Here is an 18,333-nt window from a genome sequence, read left to right on the forward strand (position 1 = left end):
CGGAGGGACTGTCACTCATGTCAGAAAGTTAGTAACTTTAGTAAATTATGGATCAGCGCTGACTGGAGACGCGAACCGTTTAGAACGATTCAGTCCGATTTGGTGATCTGATTCGGTTCACTAAAAAGAACTGGTTCAAAAGAAAGATCGTTCGCGAACCGGACATCACTAATGTACCAGAGATGGAGCTCAGCGATTGCTAACAAAGTTATTTATAGTAACTAGTGAGTTATGAGAGCGCTGTCAGTCAGCGCGAGTTTACTGTGTTTGTATCTGAGAGTTCTGAATAAACACGAGTCCCAGTCACACCGAGTCCGTCTTCATCATTATTACCAACTTTGTAACACATGCAAAGTACCATTACAGCTGTCGATATGAACGAGTTAAAAGTAAGTGTTGATAATAGCATTATTTTTTAAATAAAATAAAAGCGTCAGTGACGCGCGTTGAGTACACAGCACAAACAAAGACACAACAGCAGTAATCGAATGTAATCCAGTTTATTGTGGGGCTAGGCTGGCTAGCCCGGATATGCTCACGCTTACCCCCCTTCTGCTTAATCTCACGCCGCGTTTGGTGCCTCCGCTGTGGGCCAGATGCAGTACTGGGGGTCGGTGATGTTGAAGGCCGAGCTTCGGCGTGTGTGAGGTTTATCTATAAAGATCTGATTCTGCCGATGTTGAGCAGAAACTCATGACTGTATGCACATTTTAGAACAGATAGACGCGACGAGGACGTACAAAAACAGACTCACAAGATAGAAAACACGAAAACACCGTTCTGTCTGGAGAGAGAGAAGCCGCTGCGTGTGCACGAATAATAAATAATTAGCTACACATCAGAAATCACTGATCACAGATCAGAAGGAACTGAAAAAAGACTTCTGTTTTCATTTGTACATCCAAACACTGAGAAACTGCCAGCATTCACTCGTTCACAAGCAATGATCTCTCGAGCGTTTGCATGGGCGTGCCAGATTCTCTGGGCGGAGGAAAGGGAGGAAACCGTTCCTGCTTGGACGTCAAACCAGGAGACTTCAGGATTGGCTCGTCTGGCCTGTCATTTTCTCGAAGGCAGAGAAAGACAGCCAGAACTCGGGTTTACACCGATCAACATTTCTATCCACTTGGGGACAATATTCAAGCTAGGGGAACTCATATTAATGTTGAAAAACCTCATAAAACGAAAATGTCATGCCATGGGACCTTTAAGGGCACCGACCGAATTACGTCGGTACTACCAAGTACCGATTCACATTAAATCAATCTGTACCAAATTTCGGTACCTGAGAACGCATATTGTGATATAGACTAGTGTCTGTGGATATTAAACCGCAAAAAGACAATTTAAATACGAATCGTGCGTGTCTCTGTGCGAATGAATGTGTAGACGCGTGGTTTACAGTCTATGGGTTTACCTCACACACACTCTCACTCTCAGAATCGTGCGTGACGGTCGCATGTTTCCATCTCTGCCTATCATATGATTAGATTAGATTAGATTAGATTCAACTTTATTGTCATTACACAAGTACAAGTACAAGGCAACGAAATGCAGTTTAGGTCTAACCAGAAGTGCAATAGCAGCAAGTGCAGGATATATACAATGGTTGCGTAAGTGCAGGACATAAAAATGTTCTGAATATATATAAATATGTATAAGTAGAGAGATGGTTATTACTATAAGTAGAACTGAATTTACAGATGAATATATACAGTGAATAAATATACAGATGGCTATTACTATAAACAGAATTTACAGGTGAATATGTACTATGAATAAATATACAGATGGCTATTACTATAAACAGAATTTACAGGTGAATATGTACTATGAATAAATATACAGATGGCTATTACTATAAACAGAATTTACAGGTGACTATGTACTATGAATAAATATACAGACGGTTATTACTTGAACAGAATTTTACAGTTAGAGGTATACAATAATATGTTAGGCTAATATGAGGAATATAGCAGTGGATTAAGTTAGTACAATAAATTATGGACAGAGCTATCCGAAAGAAAGTGTAAAAGTGCAGTGGAAAGTGGTTGCATATTCCAGTTAGAAGTACGGTGCAAAATGCAAATGTAAACATTGTTACTGTAAATACAGTCGGCAGTGCAGATGAGCATAATCCAGTTACGGTATGGTGGTGCAGAATGCATAGGTAAACAGTTGTTACTGTAATAAACAGTCAGTAGTGCAAATAACAAAGTGAAGGCAGATGTGAGGTAGGAGAGTTATCAGTTTATGAGGGAAGTGGATCAGCGGGGGTTTGAGTTCAGTAAAGAGACAGCTCTGGGGAAAAAACTGTTCTTAAGTCTGCTGGTCCTGGTCCGGTGGATCCTGAAACGCCTGCCGGAGGGCAGGAGAGAAAACAGTCTGTGGGCTGGGTGAGAGGAGTCCTTGAGGATGCTGCGAGCTCGATGCAGACAGCGTTTCCTCTGGATGTGTTCGATGGCAGGCAGTGGAGTCCCTGTGATGCGCTGGGCAGTTTTCACCACCCGCTGCAGTGCCTTGCGCTCCGCAACAGAGCAGCTCCCATACCACACTGCCACACAGTTGGTCAGGATGCTTTCTATTGCGCAGCGATAGAAGTTCACCAGGATAGCCGAGGAGAGCTGATTCTTCCTCAGTGTCCTCAGGAAGAAGAGGCGCTGGTGAGCCTTCTTGACCAGGCTGGAGGTGTTGGTCGTCCACGACATGTCCGCCGAGATGTGGGTCCCCAGGAACTTGAAACTGGAGACACGCTCAACAGCCATTCCATTGATGTGGATGGTGTCGTGTGTGCCTCTTGACTCCTTCCTGAAGTCCACAATGAGCTCCTTCGTTTTGGTGGTGTTGAGGAGCAGGTTATTATCAGCGCACCATGTGGCCAGGTGCTGGATCTCTTCCCTGTAGGCAGTCTCATCGTTGTTGCTGATGAGACCAATCACCGTAGTGTCGTCCGCAAACTTGACGATGGAATTAGTTCCATACACAGGCTTGCAGTCGGAGGTGAAGAGGGAGTAGAGAAACGGACTTAGCACACAGCCCTGTGGTACACCAGTGTTAAGAGTGATGGATGTGGAGCAGGTGGATCCTGATCGAACATTCTGGGGTCTGTCAGTTAGGAAGTCCAAAATCCAGTTACACATTGAAGTGTTGATGCCCAGGTCTCCAAGTTTGGCAATTAACTTGGATGGGATGACAGTGTTGAATGCTGAGCTGAAGTCAACAAACAGCATGCGTGCATAAGTGTTTTTACTGTCCAGATGGGTGAGCACAGAGTGCAGTGCCATGGAAACGGCATCCTCTGTGCTCCTATTGCTGCGGTAGGCAAACTGGTGTGAGTCCAATGTGGATGGTATAGAGTCTTTTAGGTGTTCCAGGACCAGCCGCTCAAAGCACTTCATGACGATGGGTGTGAGTGCTACAGGGCGGTAGTCATTAGGGCACCTCGGGCTGGAGTGTTTCGGCACTGGCACAATGGAAGTGCGTTTAAAGCATGATGGTACAGCTGCTTGGGCGAGAGACAGGTTGAAAATGTCTGTAAAAACCCCAGCGAGCTGCTCCGCACATGCCCTGAGCACACGTCCAGGGATGTTGTCTGGTCCAGCAGCCTTGTGCGCGCTGATCCGGCTCAGTGACTTGCAGACATCTGTGGTGGAGAGTGTGATTGGTGGGTCAGCTGAGGGTTTGAGCTTGGTGGCAGTTTCTCTGTTGTCTCTTTCAAAACGAGCATAAAAGTAATTTAGCTCATTCAGGAAGTTGACATCAGTGGCTGCGGGGGTGGAGTGGGTGGGTTTGTAGTCACTGATGGCCTGAATGCCCTGCCACATGCGTCGAGGGTCAGAGTTGGAAAAGTGACCCTCAATCTTAAGCTTGTAGCAGTGCTTGGCCTTTTTGATGCCCCTCTTCAGGTTTGCTCTGGATGTACTGTAGGCTTGTGCATCACCTGATCTGAAAGCAGTGTTGCGTGACTTCAGCAGGAGTCGCACTTCCCTGTTCATCCAAGGCTTCTGATTTGGGTATGTGGTGATCTGTTTCTGGGTTGTAACACTGTCGATGGTGGTATTGATATGATCCAATACTGAGGAGGTGTAGGAGTCAATGTCCGTGTGAGCGCCACTGGTGGCTTGAGAAGCAAACATACTCCAGTCTGTGTTTAGAAACCTTTCCTGGAGTGTGGAGTCTGCCCCCGCAGGCCACACCTTGATGGTTTTCATTGATGGCTTCACGCGGTTGATGAGGGGTGAATATTTGGGTCTGAGAAACAAAGAAAGGTGATCTGACTGTCCCAGGTGGGGGAGGGGTGTCGCAACGTAAGCTCCGGCCATGTTTGTGTAAACATGGTCTAAGGTTTTGTTTCCTCTGGTGTGGCAGGAAACATGCTGGTGAAACTTGGGTAGCACTGACTTTAAGTTTGAGTGATTAAAGTCACCTGCAACAATAAACGCAGCTTCCGGGTGATCAGTCTGTTGTTTACTGATGGCTGCGTGAAGTTCTTTCATAGCAAGCTTGGCATCAGCATCCGGGGGAATATAGGCTGCAGTGATAATAGTGGAGGTGAACTCCCGCGGTAGATAAAACGGTCTACATTTAACCATGAGAAACTCCAGGTTAGCTGAACAATGACTCCCAACAATAGCAGAGTTTGTGCACCAAGCTTTGTTAATATAAATGCACAATCCACCCCCTCTGCTCTTCCCAGAGCCATCTAATGTTCTATCCGCCCGGAGTGTGTGGCGTCCCGCTAGCTCGATAGCGGTGTCCGGTATTCCGCTGTTTAACCAGGTTTCCGTGAATATTAGGACGTTACAGTTCAAAAGTTTCTTACTGTGTGTGATGCTGAGTCGAATCTCCTCCATTTTGTTCACTAGCGACCGTACATTGGCAAGGAAAATGCTGGGTAAAGAGAGCCGATGAGGAGTAAGCGTTAGCTTAGCACGCGTTCCTCCACGTCTCCCTCGCCTTTGTTTACGATCACGCCGCCGTCTGCGTGCACTTCCGCCCGGCCGGGTAGAGTGCAGAGTCACCGGTGTCTTAGCGATCTCAGGAAGGAGTTGTAGATTGTCCATAAAACTGTCGGAAATTCGCAAACCAATATCCAAAAGCTCAGCGCGGGTGTACGATGTAAAGGCACAACTGTTCTGTGCGAACAGACCCGAGAAGAACAGGAAAAATACCGCAAAATTGCAGAATCTGGAGAGACGCTGAGCCTCGCGATCTACTCGCGCCGCCATCTTGGTCACTATCGGGGCGGCTTGTCGGGGCGAATTTATCCTTGTGAGGACACGAACGTCATCTCCAGAGCCACTGAGTCACTTCATGAGCATGAGAAAAACTATCATCATATCATAATGCACACAGAAACTCAAATTCATGGCAACCCGTCAAAATAAAAGTTTGGCTAACTTGACAAATACATCACTGTTGTACAGTAGAATTTAGATACGTCTCAATGTAATAATAATAAATCATCAAAACTTAATTTTTTTTATGTTTTTTTTAAATATTTTTTTAAATAAATATTTTAATTAAAATATAATAATAATAATTTTAATAAATCTCAGTTGTACAGCACTTTGTTTGACCAAAAAGGTCAGTTAAATGAATGTCTAATGTCTTCATTTGATTACCAGAAAATACATAACACATAATTTGTGGGAAATCTTTTCATAGAAATTAAATTTAAAAGAAAAAATAATAGTATGGTTGTTTTTATTAATTAAATTAAGTACCTAGTAGGCTACTATTTACTAGTAAATATTACAGTAATCAAACATCACAGACAATGGCAGACAGTGACCAGGGCAGCTCTGGCATAATGTCAATAACACTTTTATAAATGACTTACAGGTTCTTTACAGTTATTTATGTAAACATCCCAAAAGTACAGAAAATAGGTACCGTTGGCGTGATGTTGTTTTTAAGGGGATGGGCTTGGCCCCTTAGTTGCAGTGAAAGGAACTCTTAATGCTTCAGCACACCAAGACATTTTGGATAAATTCATGCTTCTAATTTTATGGCAACAATTTGGGGATGACCCCTTCCTGTTCCAACATGACTGCACCAGTGCACAAAGCAAGATCCATAAAGACATGGATGAGCGAGTTTGGTGTGGAGGATCTTGACTGGCCTGCACAGAGTCCTGACTTCAACCCGATAGAACACCTTTGGGATGAATTAGAGCGGAGACTGCGAGCCAGGCCTTCTCGTCCAACATCAGTGCCTGACCTCTCAAAATGCGCTTCTAGAAGAATGGTCAAAAATTCCCATAAACACACTCCTAAACCTTGTGGAAAGCCTTCCCAGAAGAGTTGAAGCTGTTCTAGGTGAAAAGGGTGGACCAACTCCATATTAACTCCATATAACTCCCTACGGATTAAGAATGGGATGTCATTAAAGTTCATGTGCATGGAAAAGCAGGCATCCCAAAACTTTTGTCAATATAGTGTATTTCTAAATAAAAACAGGGCAGGGTGAAAAAAGCACGATGAAAATACCACACATTTTTTATAATACGGGTTTGGAAAGAAATGAAGGGTGAGTAAATAATGATCAAATATAAATGTTTGGCCGTAGAACACGATGGGATGAGGTGGCACCTCAAGCTGTGGTCGGAACATGCAGCTCAAAAGCCCCCGCCGCTGACAGAGACAGCTGTGTTCAGATGTGTGACGCAGTAGACGTCTCTCTTTGTGATGATGTGAAGGAACAGCGCAGGTGCAAAAGCACAGAGACTCCAGAGAATGTAGGGAGATTATGACTCCGGAGGATAGTTAATGGTGTTTCCTGTTTTGGCCAGTGAAACAAGCCTATTTTGTCATTTCATTTCCTTCTGCTGTTTATGAAGGAGACAGACTTCTGCCTACTTAGCTGTTGTTTGTGCCTTTGGGTAAACAGTGTGTGTTCTCAGAAACGTTGGTTTTCAGGGTCACGCGATCTTTCAGAAATCGTTCTATAATATCCTAATTTGCTGCTCAAGAAACATCTCTTATTATCAATGTTAAAAACAGTTGTGCTGCTTAATATTTTTGTGAAAACCCTTTTTGTCAGGATTCTTTGGTGAATAGAAAGTTAAAAGAACAGCATTTATTTGAAATGGAATTCGGTTGTAACATTATAAATAGCCCTGCACAAATAATCAAATGTCTAATCATGATTACAATTACGGATGCCACAATCACATAATCGTTCAAAGGTGCAATTACAAAAAAAAAAAAAGGAAACCACTTTTGTGGGGTTTTTTTTCTTTCTACATGTTATCTTAAGGGTTTTTTCCTCCAATGGTTTTATTTTTAGTTTTAGTATAACATTATAATACCGTGCATATTTTTACTTTTTTTATTTAAAGAAGAAACCAAACCAATATATAGTTGACATTTGAGGCTTAATGCTATAGAAAAGCATTAAAAGTGTTTTCAGCTTGTTTATTTTCATATAAAAATATGGCATCCAGTTGCTTCAATCAAACATTAAAATTCTGTTCACTTTACTTAAACATATCTAATTTTGTCACAACCTAATTTAATTGTGTTCAATCAATCTAATATATTTAAAACTGAAGTTTACTTAATTAAGTTGTGTTAAAACTACATTAAATATTTGTGTCGACACAACTAACTGGGCAGGGGATCTGTAGTTCCATGCATGCTTTGCAAGGGACTCCATTAGGAGAGTAAATTTAGGGATTAAAGTGTTATTTTATGTGTTTTTCTGTAAAGGGAAACATGATGTTAGTGTTTAATGTTTAGTTATTTTGGACATTTAAAGGAGTTTCTGTAATGTTTTTTTTTAATTTTGTGGTTACCTGAAGAGTGGCGCCTGTGCTTAGGCTGTGGGCACTCAGCAAACATCTATGCTAATGTCAGGAGTGACACCTCTTTTCTTATATTTTCATTATATACATTGTGTATGATGATGAATGAAACTGCTTATAATTGATTTTTTAAATGAAATGTTTTAATTTAAGTTTGACAAGTATAAAAAAGTCATGCTATAAGTATATACATATCATTTAAACTGTATTTGATCAAATTGAGTTGGACCAACTCAATTACATTTCATTGCATGACATTCGTTTTTTTTATGAGTTGGGGCTACACATATTTATTGAATGGAAAACCTGCCCTCAATTAAATTGAGTTTGTCCAATGAGTTATTTTTTGAGTGCAGTAACATATTACCTTTTGCTGTTATTATATTACCTTGGCATTACTAATTCATTTTCAGTAATATTTTACTCGGTACATGTTCAGTACTCTCGCATCACAGCACACTTTTAGCCCAAAATTAAATTGTTCAACAACAACAAAAAAAGAGACAGTAAGACCGCAAGACAACGGATGAAAAATGCAAGTAAGTTGTGGTGTCCACGTTTGTAAATAAAGACTAAATGACAGCGCGCTGGCCAGTAGAAAAGTGGCTAAAAAAGGCTTTTCAAAGAATAGCACAACGGCGAGCGTGTCGAGTATAAACACCAACGCAAACGGACGAGGCGCGCGCAGTCAGCAAAACGAAAGTAAACAAGGCTTAATGGATGAAGATGGCAGAAGACGACTGTACATTCGCGAGATGGACGTATGCGCATTACTTATCTTGACAAGAAGAAAGTAATATCCAAATGCAGTCAAATGCAACCTTTGTCTAAAACTGACAGAACAATCGATGTAGCGAAATAGCACTAGCAATTTAAAACACATCTCTTGCACTTTGTGCATGGCGGTTTTGTGTTGTGAACCTCTCGAATTTAAAGACAATAAAATAATGACACCAATAAGAAAAGAACAAATGAGCATCTTGTCATGGCATTAGAGTTTACACAGTTCTGTTGTGTCTAATATGAATAGACCCAAGCTATTCCCACATATTGCCAGATAATCACTTTACCTCTACCATACTTTTAACAGACTTGGATCGTTTGTGATTCTGTCTGTCATCCTTTCTTGCATTGTCTTGAGCCTTCACTTAGCCAAGTATATGCTATGTTAGTAGCCTGGATAGCCCACAGTCATTATGCTACATCATATCGCCTTCTACTGGATGTAAAATGCTCTGTTTTTTCCTACATTTTGTCATTTTAGAAAGTTAAGTTCTACTTCTGTAGTTATTTTGGTGAAAGTAACTCAAAAGTAATACAGGAGTAATGTAACACATTGCAATTCTGAGACAGTAATATTGTAAGGTAACTAATTACTTTTAAATAACAGTAACAAGTGAGGCTGTGCGATATTGAAGAAAAATGCGATATCCTTGTTAAATAATGCGATATTCGATATGCGATACGATATTGCTTTAAGTGTGTAAAATCTATTTCTTTCCCCAACTGATATCTTTCACTTAAAGCATAACCAACCGTGTTGTTTACATGAATACTCATCAAGACAGCCATTTTGACAAAACTGTGTATTTGACAGTTCGAGTGTGTAACAAGACATGGAAAAAAGAACGGTTTGTGCGCATGTTTCGGTGTGTGTGTCAGACAGCAGACTGCGTGAGACTGCAAGGAGTTGTTTTTTCAAGTTATTGCGTTTAATAACCCTTTTTGACGTCAAGCAAGTCACAAAAGTAACAGTCGTGTGCCCAGTCTATTCTCTGCTATATTGGTCAACCTAAAACGTACACTTTTCACAATGTTGATGTAGCCTATTAAAATCATTCAGATATTGCGTACCCTTACGATATGCATATTGCGATATGTACATTTACGATATTTCGATAATTCCGATATATTGTGCAGCCCTAGTAACCTATCCAATCTATAATGTATTACAGTTTGGAAGTAACTTGCACAACATTGAGTATAAAGTTATTTAAAAGGTCATTCAATGTAAATTGAAAATGTGATCATCATAATTAATAACCGCAATTACAAGGGAATAATCGACAATTATGTTTTTTGTCATAATCGTACAGCCCTAATTATAAACGTCTTCAGTGTCACTTTCGATCAATTTAATGCTGATTTAATTTAATGCTTAATCCTTGCTGAATTAAAGGATTCATAATTCATAAAAAACATGTTAGTGCATATTCCAAAACCAAGAATATATATATATATATATATTTCTAACGAGAACTTGTTTCCTGTGAAAAAACTCAGAACATTAGGGGTTGTGGGTGATCGCTAGGGTTGTTGCTAATGTCCCTTTTCAGTGTAAGTCTGTGGGGTTTTGCCATTTTATCGTCTGCCAGACACTGCTTGTAATAGTATCTCACTGTGAAATCAACATAGAAACTCCAATTATATCCCTAATAAAGTTGTAGTTTTCTCAGTATGCAGCTATTGAGTTTCCTGTGTGAAAGGCTGCTAACCCTAGCAGTGGAGATGTGTGACAACTTTGCTACTTCTTGTTTGGTGAACATTATCTCATTTAGCATTTGGCTGTGTTTACTGCTGTACGCCACAGAGTTAGATAGCGCTAGGTTATCGTGTTTGTTTATGTGTGCGTGCTTAATCGGAATAAGAATTTTGGCTGTTTGTCCTGTGCTGATGTTGAAGAACATTGAACTGTCTGTGGCTGTTGACAGCCTGACAAAAGAGGCTTTTTGTCACCTCGGAAACTGCTTTGTTGACATGATGAGTGTCCACAGCGTTTAAAGAGGGCTTTTTCACAAGCCAAACGCTTTACATTGAGCCCTCCCCCTTTTTCTTTGCAACCTTCAAAAATATATCCTGATTATCTATGTTGTTATATAATTCGAGTAACCTACCATAACCTGTCACGTGTTTCTGTTTGGTGTTTGCTTCTTCATGGTTTAGTAGTTTTATATGCATTTGTGGGTATAAACGAGTGTCTCTCTGTAGTAACTGGCAATGTGGGTCAGTAGTACATTCATTGAAGGAATCATTTCCATCAGCGTCATTCAGTTTTGCTCCTTCTATATCTCTGTGCTTAAGTCTTTCTCACTCTCTCTACCTCTTCAAGTATGTCTGTGTGTTTCCCTGCGTCTCATTGCTAAACTTTCTCAGTGTGTTATCTGTGGTTTTTGTTAGACAGTGCCACCACCTGACCTCAGAACTGCAGCTGAGTTCGTGGCACAGCATGGCTCTGAGGCTTTTCTGCCCAGTCTGGCTCAGTTGACTGATAACACACAGTTAGATGTACGTCTCTGTGTTGCTGTTGTTTGTCCATTCATATAGTGAGGTGTGTGTGCATGTAGTGTTTACGGACCTCCAGCACAAAGGGCTTCTCTGTCTGGGCGTTACGTCTCACTTAGCATGTGAGCGGCAGCTTATAGCTTAATCAATACGTTGTGTTTGTGTGTCAGTCTTTAGTCTGGATTACACAGTGGCATGGGTGTCTTTGCACATAGGTGATGCTTAGTCATGGCCAAATGGTTAGCGAGTCAGCCTGGTAACCTGAAGGTTGCGAGTTAGATTCTTAATACCGGCAGGAAATGCATGAGGTGCCCTTGAGCAAGGCACCTAACCCCCAATCGCTCCCCGGGCGACACAGCAAAAATGGCTGCCCACTGCTCCAGGTGTGTGTTTGCAGTCTGTGTTCACTAATCACTACTCCTAATGTGTGTGCACTAACCTGGATGGGTAGCATGGATTGCAGCCGAACTTAGCCCCGCCCACAACATTTGATCAGTTTGGTCTGTATTTGATCCGTTGTGGAGCAACTATGCTCGAACCAGAGCTGTTCGGACCAATCAAATTGTCAGGGCGGGCTTTATATGATGATGAACAACAGTAAAGTAATCATCCACGTCACAAAAGAGTGCTTGGGATTAATTCGTTCTAATCCTAAACTGAGAACTTGTTAGTTTATGCATTCACCTTTACTATTTCTCTCAAAAATGATGATCGTGTTGGTAAGTACTCCGTGTATCCTTAAATTCTTTTTACAACGCCAGCAAAGATCGTTTACACTCATCTTCTTCTTCTGCTACTTCTTCCAGCATGCGTGCAGTTGAGTTCTGTTGACAACTATGCGTCTCTATCAACATACATCACTTATTCCGTTGATCTGATTGGTTGTAGGTCTATCCAATTGAGGTCTATCCAGCTTTTTAGATGGATCCTGAGGCTTTTTAGTTTGGGTAGAATCTGCAATCTCTGACCCAGTTTGTTTGCTGGCTTGTAAGGGGATAGAAAATACGGTTTGTACGGTATAAAAACCATTACGCCTATGGAATGTCCTCACATTTCACAAAAACAAACATGTGTGTGTGTGTGTGTGTGTGTGTGTGTGTGTGTGTGTGTGTGTGTGTGTGTGTGTGTGTGTGTGTGTGTGTGTGTGTGTGTGTGTGTGTGTGTGTGTGTGTGTGTGTGTGTGTGTGTGTGTGTGTGTGTGTGTGTGTGTGTGTGTGTGTGTGTGTGTGTGTGTGTGTGTGTGTGTGCGCGCATGTGGGGACTTCAACCTGAATGCACACAGACTCATGGGGACTCGTGTTACTGTGGGGACATAAATTGAAGTCCCCTAGGAAACAAGCTTATAAACAGTGTTGCCACAGTTATGTTGAAAAAGTAATCTGATTGCTGATTACTCCTTTAAAAAGTAGCTTAGTTACTTTACAGATTACTTGATTTTAAAAGTAACTAAGTTAGATTACAAGTTACTTTATTAGTTACATTCAGCAGTTGCCGACAACAACCCTGCCGCCTTAACATTAAAATGACAACCGTTTTTGCCAACACTCACTTTATTGGAAGTGCACTTTTAACAGTAACATTCAAAAATGTCTCTCCTGACATTTTAAGTTGAAATTAAAAAATATTTCCTGAAAAAAAAAACATGCTTTAATAAAAAATGTAATAAAGACCGTCTTTCTTGACTTCACTTAACATAAATACTCTCCCTGAGACGCAAGAAGAATGCAAAAATATATATTTTTACTAAGGAAAATGACAAAAATAGTAACTCACGGTGACTTTAATCTGATTACTGGTTTGGAAATAGTAACGCGTTAGATTACTCGTTACTGGAAAAAAGTAGTCCGATTAGAGTAACGCGTTACTAAGTAAGTACTAAGTAAGTACTGGCATCACTGCTTATAAATCATACCGAATGTGATTATTTTGAAAATGTAAAAATGCAGAAAGTTTTGTGTGATGGGTAGGTTTAGGGGTTGGGTTAGTGTAAGGGGAGAGAAGATATCGTTTGTACAGTATAAAAACCATTACATCTATGGAGAGTCCCCACAAAGATCAGAATTTATAAATCATTCTAGCTGAGAATACTCTTGAGGTGCTCAAGAATTTTTTTTTTTCAGGATTCTTTTGATGAATAGTTTAGATCAAAAGACAGTTCAAAAGAGCAGCATTTATCTTTGTATAAAAATCTTTTGTAAAATTATAAAAAAGTCTTTGCTGTCACTTTTGAGCAATTGAATGTGTCTTTGCTGAATAAAAGTATTCATTTCATTCAAAAAATATACTGAACAGTCCCAGTTTCCACAAAAATATTACGCAGCAAAAATGTTTTTTTCACATTTATAATAATCAGAAATGTTTTATGAGCAGAAAATCAGCATATTAGAATGATTTCTGAAGCGTCATGTGACACTAAAGACTGGAGGAATGATTCTGGAAATTAATTTCCGTGTTCAATGAACACACACAGGGTGCTAATGGCATAACGTCTCTTCATGCTTCAGGGTACAAACGCTGTATTCAGCACTATACAGCGTTCATGTGCAGCTATGCAGTTCATTATTTGACGTGTTCGCTTTGACATGTTAAATTACGGCTGTCAGCAGTATTTCTGCCCGAGCGTGTGGTTTCTCAAGCATTTTTTCATTTATGTGGAGCTGCATTTCCCAGAGTTCATGACAACAGCAGTTTGATAATCAGTTTCGTTGTTGAGTAAAGTACTCATGTCCTGGAATCTTCTGGAACGATCCAGAGCCGTCTGATTCTCTCTCAGTGGAGCCAAACTGTCCATTTACTCTCCTCTGATCTGTGTGGACAAGGCACTTAAATAATAACTGTCTCCAAGCCAACGGAGGACTGAGAGACGTATATGGAGTGTTAAAGCGAGAGAGTATATGAAAGTGGACCAGACAGTTTATGAGAAAGCGAGGTTGGTGATAGTGGGAGAGGTTCACTGTTATAAATACAGTGTGTTCTGCTCTGTTACGATGTGTTCTGAATCGAGACTCTCACAAGCATTTCTACTATGGGCATATTTGGTCTTGTGGACGTTTATAACATTTTTATTTATTTAATTTACTTTGTGAATTGTCATTTTTGTGTCTTTTTTCCCTCCTGCTTTTATTTAATTTATGAATTAATTCATTTAATATTATCATTTTAATCATTTTGGACTGACTCATTCATTTGTCTCGCTATGGCTAAACACACGGTCACACACACAATTAATTCTATTTTCATGCTTTGCATAATTTGACAAAATTACAGCTTGATTGGAAATGACACAGAAGAAAGCACAGGTGATATTTACCTTTTTACCTCATTGCAGTTAATGGTTTCTTGTCTCTTCTGCTCACAAGGCTGCATTTTTTAAAATCAAAAATACAGAAAAAAATGTATATTGTGAAATATTATTACAGTTTAAAATAGCTGTTTTCTATGTAAATATATATTAAAATGTAATTTATTCCTGTGATCAAAGCTGAATTTTCAGCATTATTACTCCAGTGTCACATGAACCTTCAGAAATCATGATTTGATGCTCATGAAACATTAGGATCAATTTTGAAAACAGTTGTGCTGCTATTTATTTTTGTGATGCATTTTTTGCACAATTTTTTTTTTGTGGTGCAGAGGTGGACAAAGTACACAACTCCATTGCTTGAGTAAAAGTAAAAGTTCTACTGGTCAAATATTACTCCGTTACAAGTGAAAGTTGTAAAAACAGCTTTTTACTTAAGTAAAAGTACAAAAGTACTTGTTTTTAAAAGTACTTAAGTATCAAAAGTAAATTATATATTGCTGTTGCATTGCCATATGAATGCGCACTGTGCCATCATGGTGGTTTAAGCCAGTCAATGATGCTACATCCTTCCTGCTAGCTTACGACTACCGTAAACTAATTTCAATACTTGTATAAAAGCTACAAAGCTCTTTACAAAGCTGCTGTCTCTTTAAGGCTGAATGGACGGATCCTATACACTGATTCACATCCGATATTCTCCCAACTGTTTACGTTCACTTAAGACATAAACTACTTTGTTTACGTGAATACCATTTTGTGTATATTGGTCTGTTCAAGACCACAACAACGCAAAAGAGAGCTCTATTCAGCACTCGTGCTCTGGCATCTGAGAGGCAGCTTTCTGTGTGCGCACACAAAAAAACACTGAACTGAGCTCTTCTTCACGTCATCAATCTTTTTCAGTTTCATCCATATGTCTGCTCTTCTCTTTCTCCCAGACGTTTACATTTTTGAATATTTTATGAGACATGCATCAAGTGTATGCCAACTAAACTAATCTTTAATCTTTTCAGAAAACTGAAACATACTTTCTAAGTATGGCCATGGGTACATACACTGCGCCGAGGAACCGCCTTCTTTTATTTTGCTATAAACTGACTGTTGGGAAACTTCACATGACCCTACAAGAGTGATTACTGATAGGCTATCTGCAAAAAGCTTTTTTTTTATTTTATAGAAGAAAAAAATCATCCAGTGATTTCAAAGCTGCTACAGAAACAACTCCCGTCTTCAAGGACCTTGATAGAAATGTAGTGGAGTAACAAGTACAATATTTGTCTTTCAAATGTAGTGAAGTTAAAGTCATAAGTTTCCAGAAAAAACAATACTCAAGTAAAGTACAGATACTCAAAAAGTGTACTTAAGTACATTTACTTAGTTACTGTCCACCTCTGTGACAGTCATAGTTTGTGTACAATACATTTTTCGTATTTTGAGATTGAAAGTCTGGGTGTGAGATGAAGGTGAATAAATGTAAAATCACATAAAAAGGTATAAGAAAGTAATTCAAAGAAATGACAGATTAATGTGATCTCATAACAAAAGTTGCAAGTGTGTTGCAGAACTGTGTGTTAGTGTTCCTTTTAACAGAGGTTCCTCACTTTGCAGTTCCTCTTCACTCAAGAAGCCGAAAGCAGAACTTTTTTTATAAGAAAAAAAGAACATGCACAAATTGTTGCAAAGAAATTTTGTTATTAGTAATTATGCATGATTTAAAATATACTACTATACTACTTTTGCAATCTGCTTTATGTGCACAGTATGCATCAGGACTGTTTTTATCTTTTTTTTTTGGATAATTCTTGGATCGAAGAAGTTTAACATTTTTACATAAAATAGGATTGCCATGCAACCGACATATTGATGCATGTGCTTCCTGAATGAAATGCTGTATTTTTGAAACCAGATAACTTTCTAACCAGTTTGTTCTCTCTCTCACTCTCTGTCTGTGTGTGTTTTATCTCTGCAGAAATGTGGTACTGGGTGTTCCTGTGGTGTCTATTCTCATCTCTGTTCGTTCACAGTGCGGTGGGTCTGCTGATGTGTGTGACGCTGCAGCGTCATAAAAGAGGACGGCTCATCACACTGGTGCTCATCAGCGTGGGCTTCCTGGCCTCTCTCACCGGAGGGGTCATCACCAGTCAGTACTCACACACTTCTGCTTTTCTTATCAGCCTTTATGGCCAATATTAGTACATTAAGTGTGCATGTTCTCAAACACAACATGAACGGTCTTTATGTGCATCAGGGCCGTGCAGAGAGTTCTTCAGGGGCAGGGGCTCAAATGTAAAAAAGGGGCAATAATATATATATATATCCTTATGCTCATCAAGCCTGCATTTATTTAATCAAAAATACAGAAAAAAATATTGTGAAATATTATTTCATTATGTTCTTTTTAACTTTTTATTATCAAAGAATCTTGAAAAGATTATCACAGTTTCCATCATTGACATCAAATCCTCATATTAGAGTGATTTCTGAATGATCATGTGACACTGAAGAGTGGAGTAATGATGCTGAAAATCCAGCTGTGATCACAGGAATAAATATAATAATTATATTTTAAATGATTTTAAAATAGAAAACCATTATTTTAATAATATTTCACAATATTGCTGTTTTTTATCAAAAAAATGCAGGCTTGATGAACATAAGAGACTTCTTTCATAATGCTGCATAATATTAAAAAATGGTAATATAATAAAGTCGTTTCACGTCACCATTTCGCCAGCCTACACTTCACATAATAGGCCTGTAGGAGCCGGTGGCACTTGGGTTTTGTTAACTTTGATAGTTTCATGAAATAGTTAACGGTGTATCAATATACATAAATACAAGTGAATTTAACACTAACCATTAATGCGACTTTTGCTGCTGAATGGTTTTGTGCAGATTTGTTTGTTGTCAGTTGAAATCCATTTTGTCAGTGATGCAATTTATAAAATGAGACAAACCGCAGGATATCGTTCCACAAACGTTAGTTCGTCTGTCCATGTAATTTTCAACCGATTTATGAATAAGAACAGCTTTGCCAGATCACGATTGGTTGGTGTATATACATGACAAACGGGCATTGGTGAATTGTGTAATACTTTAAAATATATAATATATATATTTGTAATTAAATCAACACATTAGCTCTGATTATGGATGGGAAAAAAAAATATTGGTTTATTTTTTCCCGTAAGGACACACGCTCTCTGAAAGGACCATATATGGCTCGAGAGCCGTTTCCGAACAGTGGAAAATCAGCAGTCAATCAAAACGCACGCGACCCATAGCAACGCGTTATGGCAATGCCTCAACAGAAATTGTCGGACTTTTGAGCCGTTCGTTACTACGACAATGTTGTATACATTGTCATGTTATAATAATCACATTTATTTAGTTTTATTGACCACGATATTATCATTGATTTTGTCTGAGAGGGGCACTTTTGATTCATTTTGAAAAAGGGCAGGGGCTCGAGCACCCAAAGCCCCCCCCCCTCTGCACGTGCCTGATGTGCATGATTCATTTATGCACAATTTTGCTGTTGTAATCAAATCACTGTGAGACTGGAAAATGTTTATGATCCAACTAGATTTTTACATTGTTACAAAATTCACCGGCATGATGTTAGTGGGTTCTGGGAGGTTGCTGGGGTGTTGCTATGCAGTTGCTAAAGTGTTCAGAGTGGTATTTAGAGAGTATCTGAGACTGATAAAATGCATTAGAATGGAATATGCTTTAAGGACATTGTTTAGTTGGGCAATGAACTAGCTGTTAGCTGTTCTCCAGTCGGCACAAATAGAGTTTGATTCAAAAATAACCCTATGCTGAAGTGCCCGTTCCCAGAGGTCTTTAATTAATATGGATCTGGCAGAGAGAGAGAGAGAGAAAGAGAGAGAGAGTGTGTGTGTGTGTGTGTGTGTGTGTGGCTCTATCACACACA

At 39.5% G+C, this 18,333-nt stretch overlaps 1 protein-coding gene across 1 annotated transcript in view; it reads left to right on the plus strand.

Annotated features, from left to right (window-relative positions):
* The window catches only part of tmem170b (transmembrane protein 170B), a gene marked incomplete at its 5' end in the record, with an annotated part of 29,912 nt that overhangs the window by 4,913 nt on the left and 6,666 nt on the right, over window positions 1-18,333 (plus strand). The window contains one exon of the mRNA XM_079830187.1: window positions 16,366-16,536. Within this exon, the coding sequence (XP_079686313.1) occupies window positions 16,366-16,536 (171 nt within the window). The remainder of the gene's footprint in view (window positions 1-16,365; window positions 16,537-18,333) is intronic.

The sequence above is a fragment of the Gobio gobio genome (genome assembly GCF_949357685.1).
Source record: "Gobio gobio genome assembly, chromosome: 11".
Taxonomy (NCBI): domain Eukaryota; kingdom Metazoa; phylum Chordata; class Actinopteri; order Cypriniformes; family Gobionidae; genus Gobio; species Gobio gobio.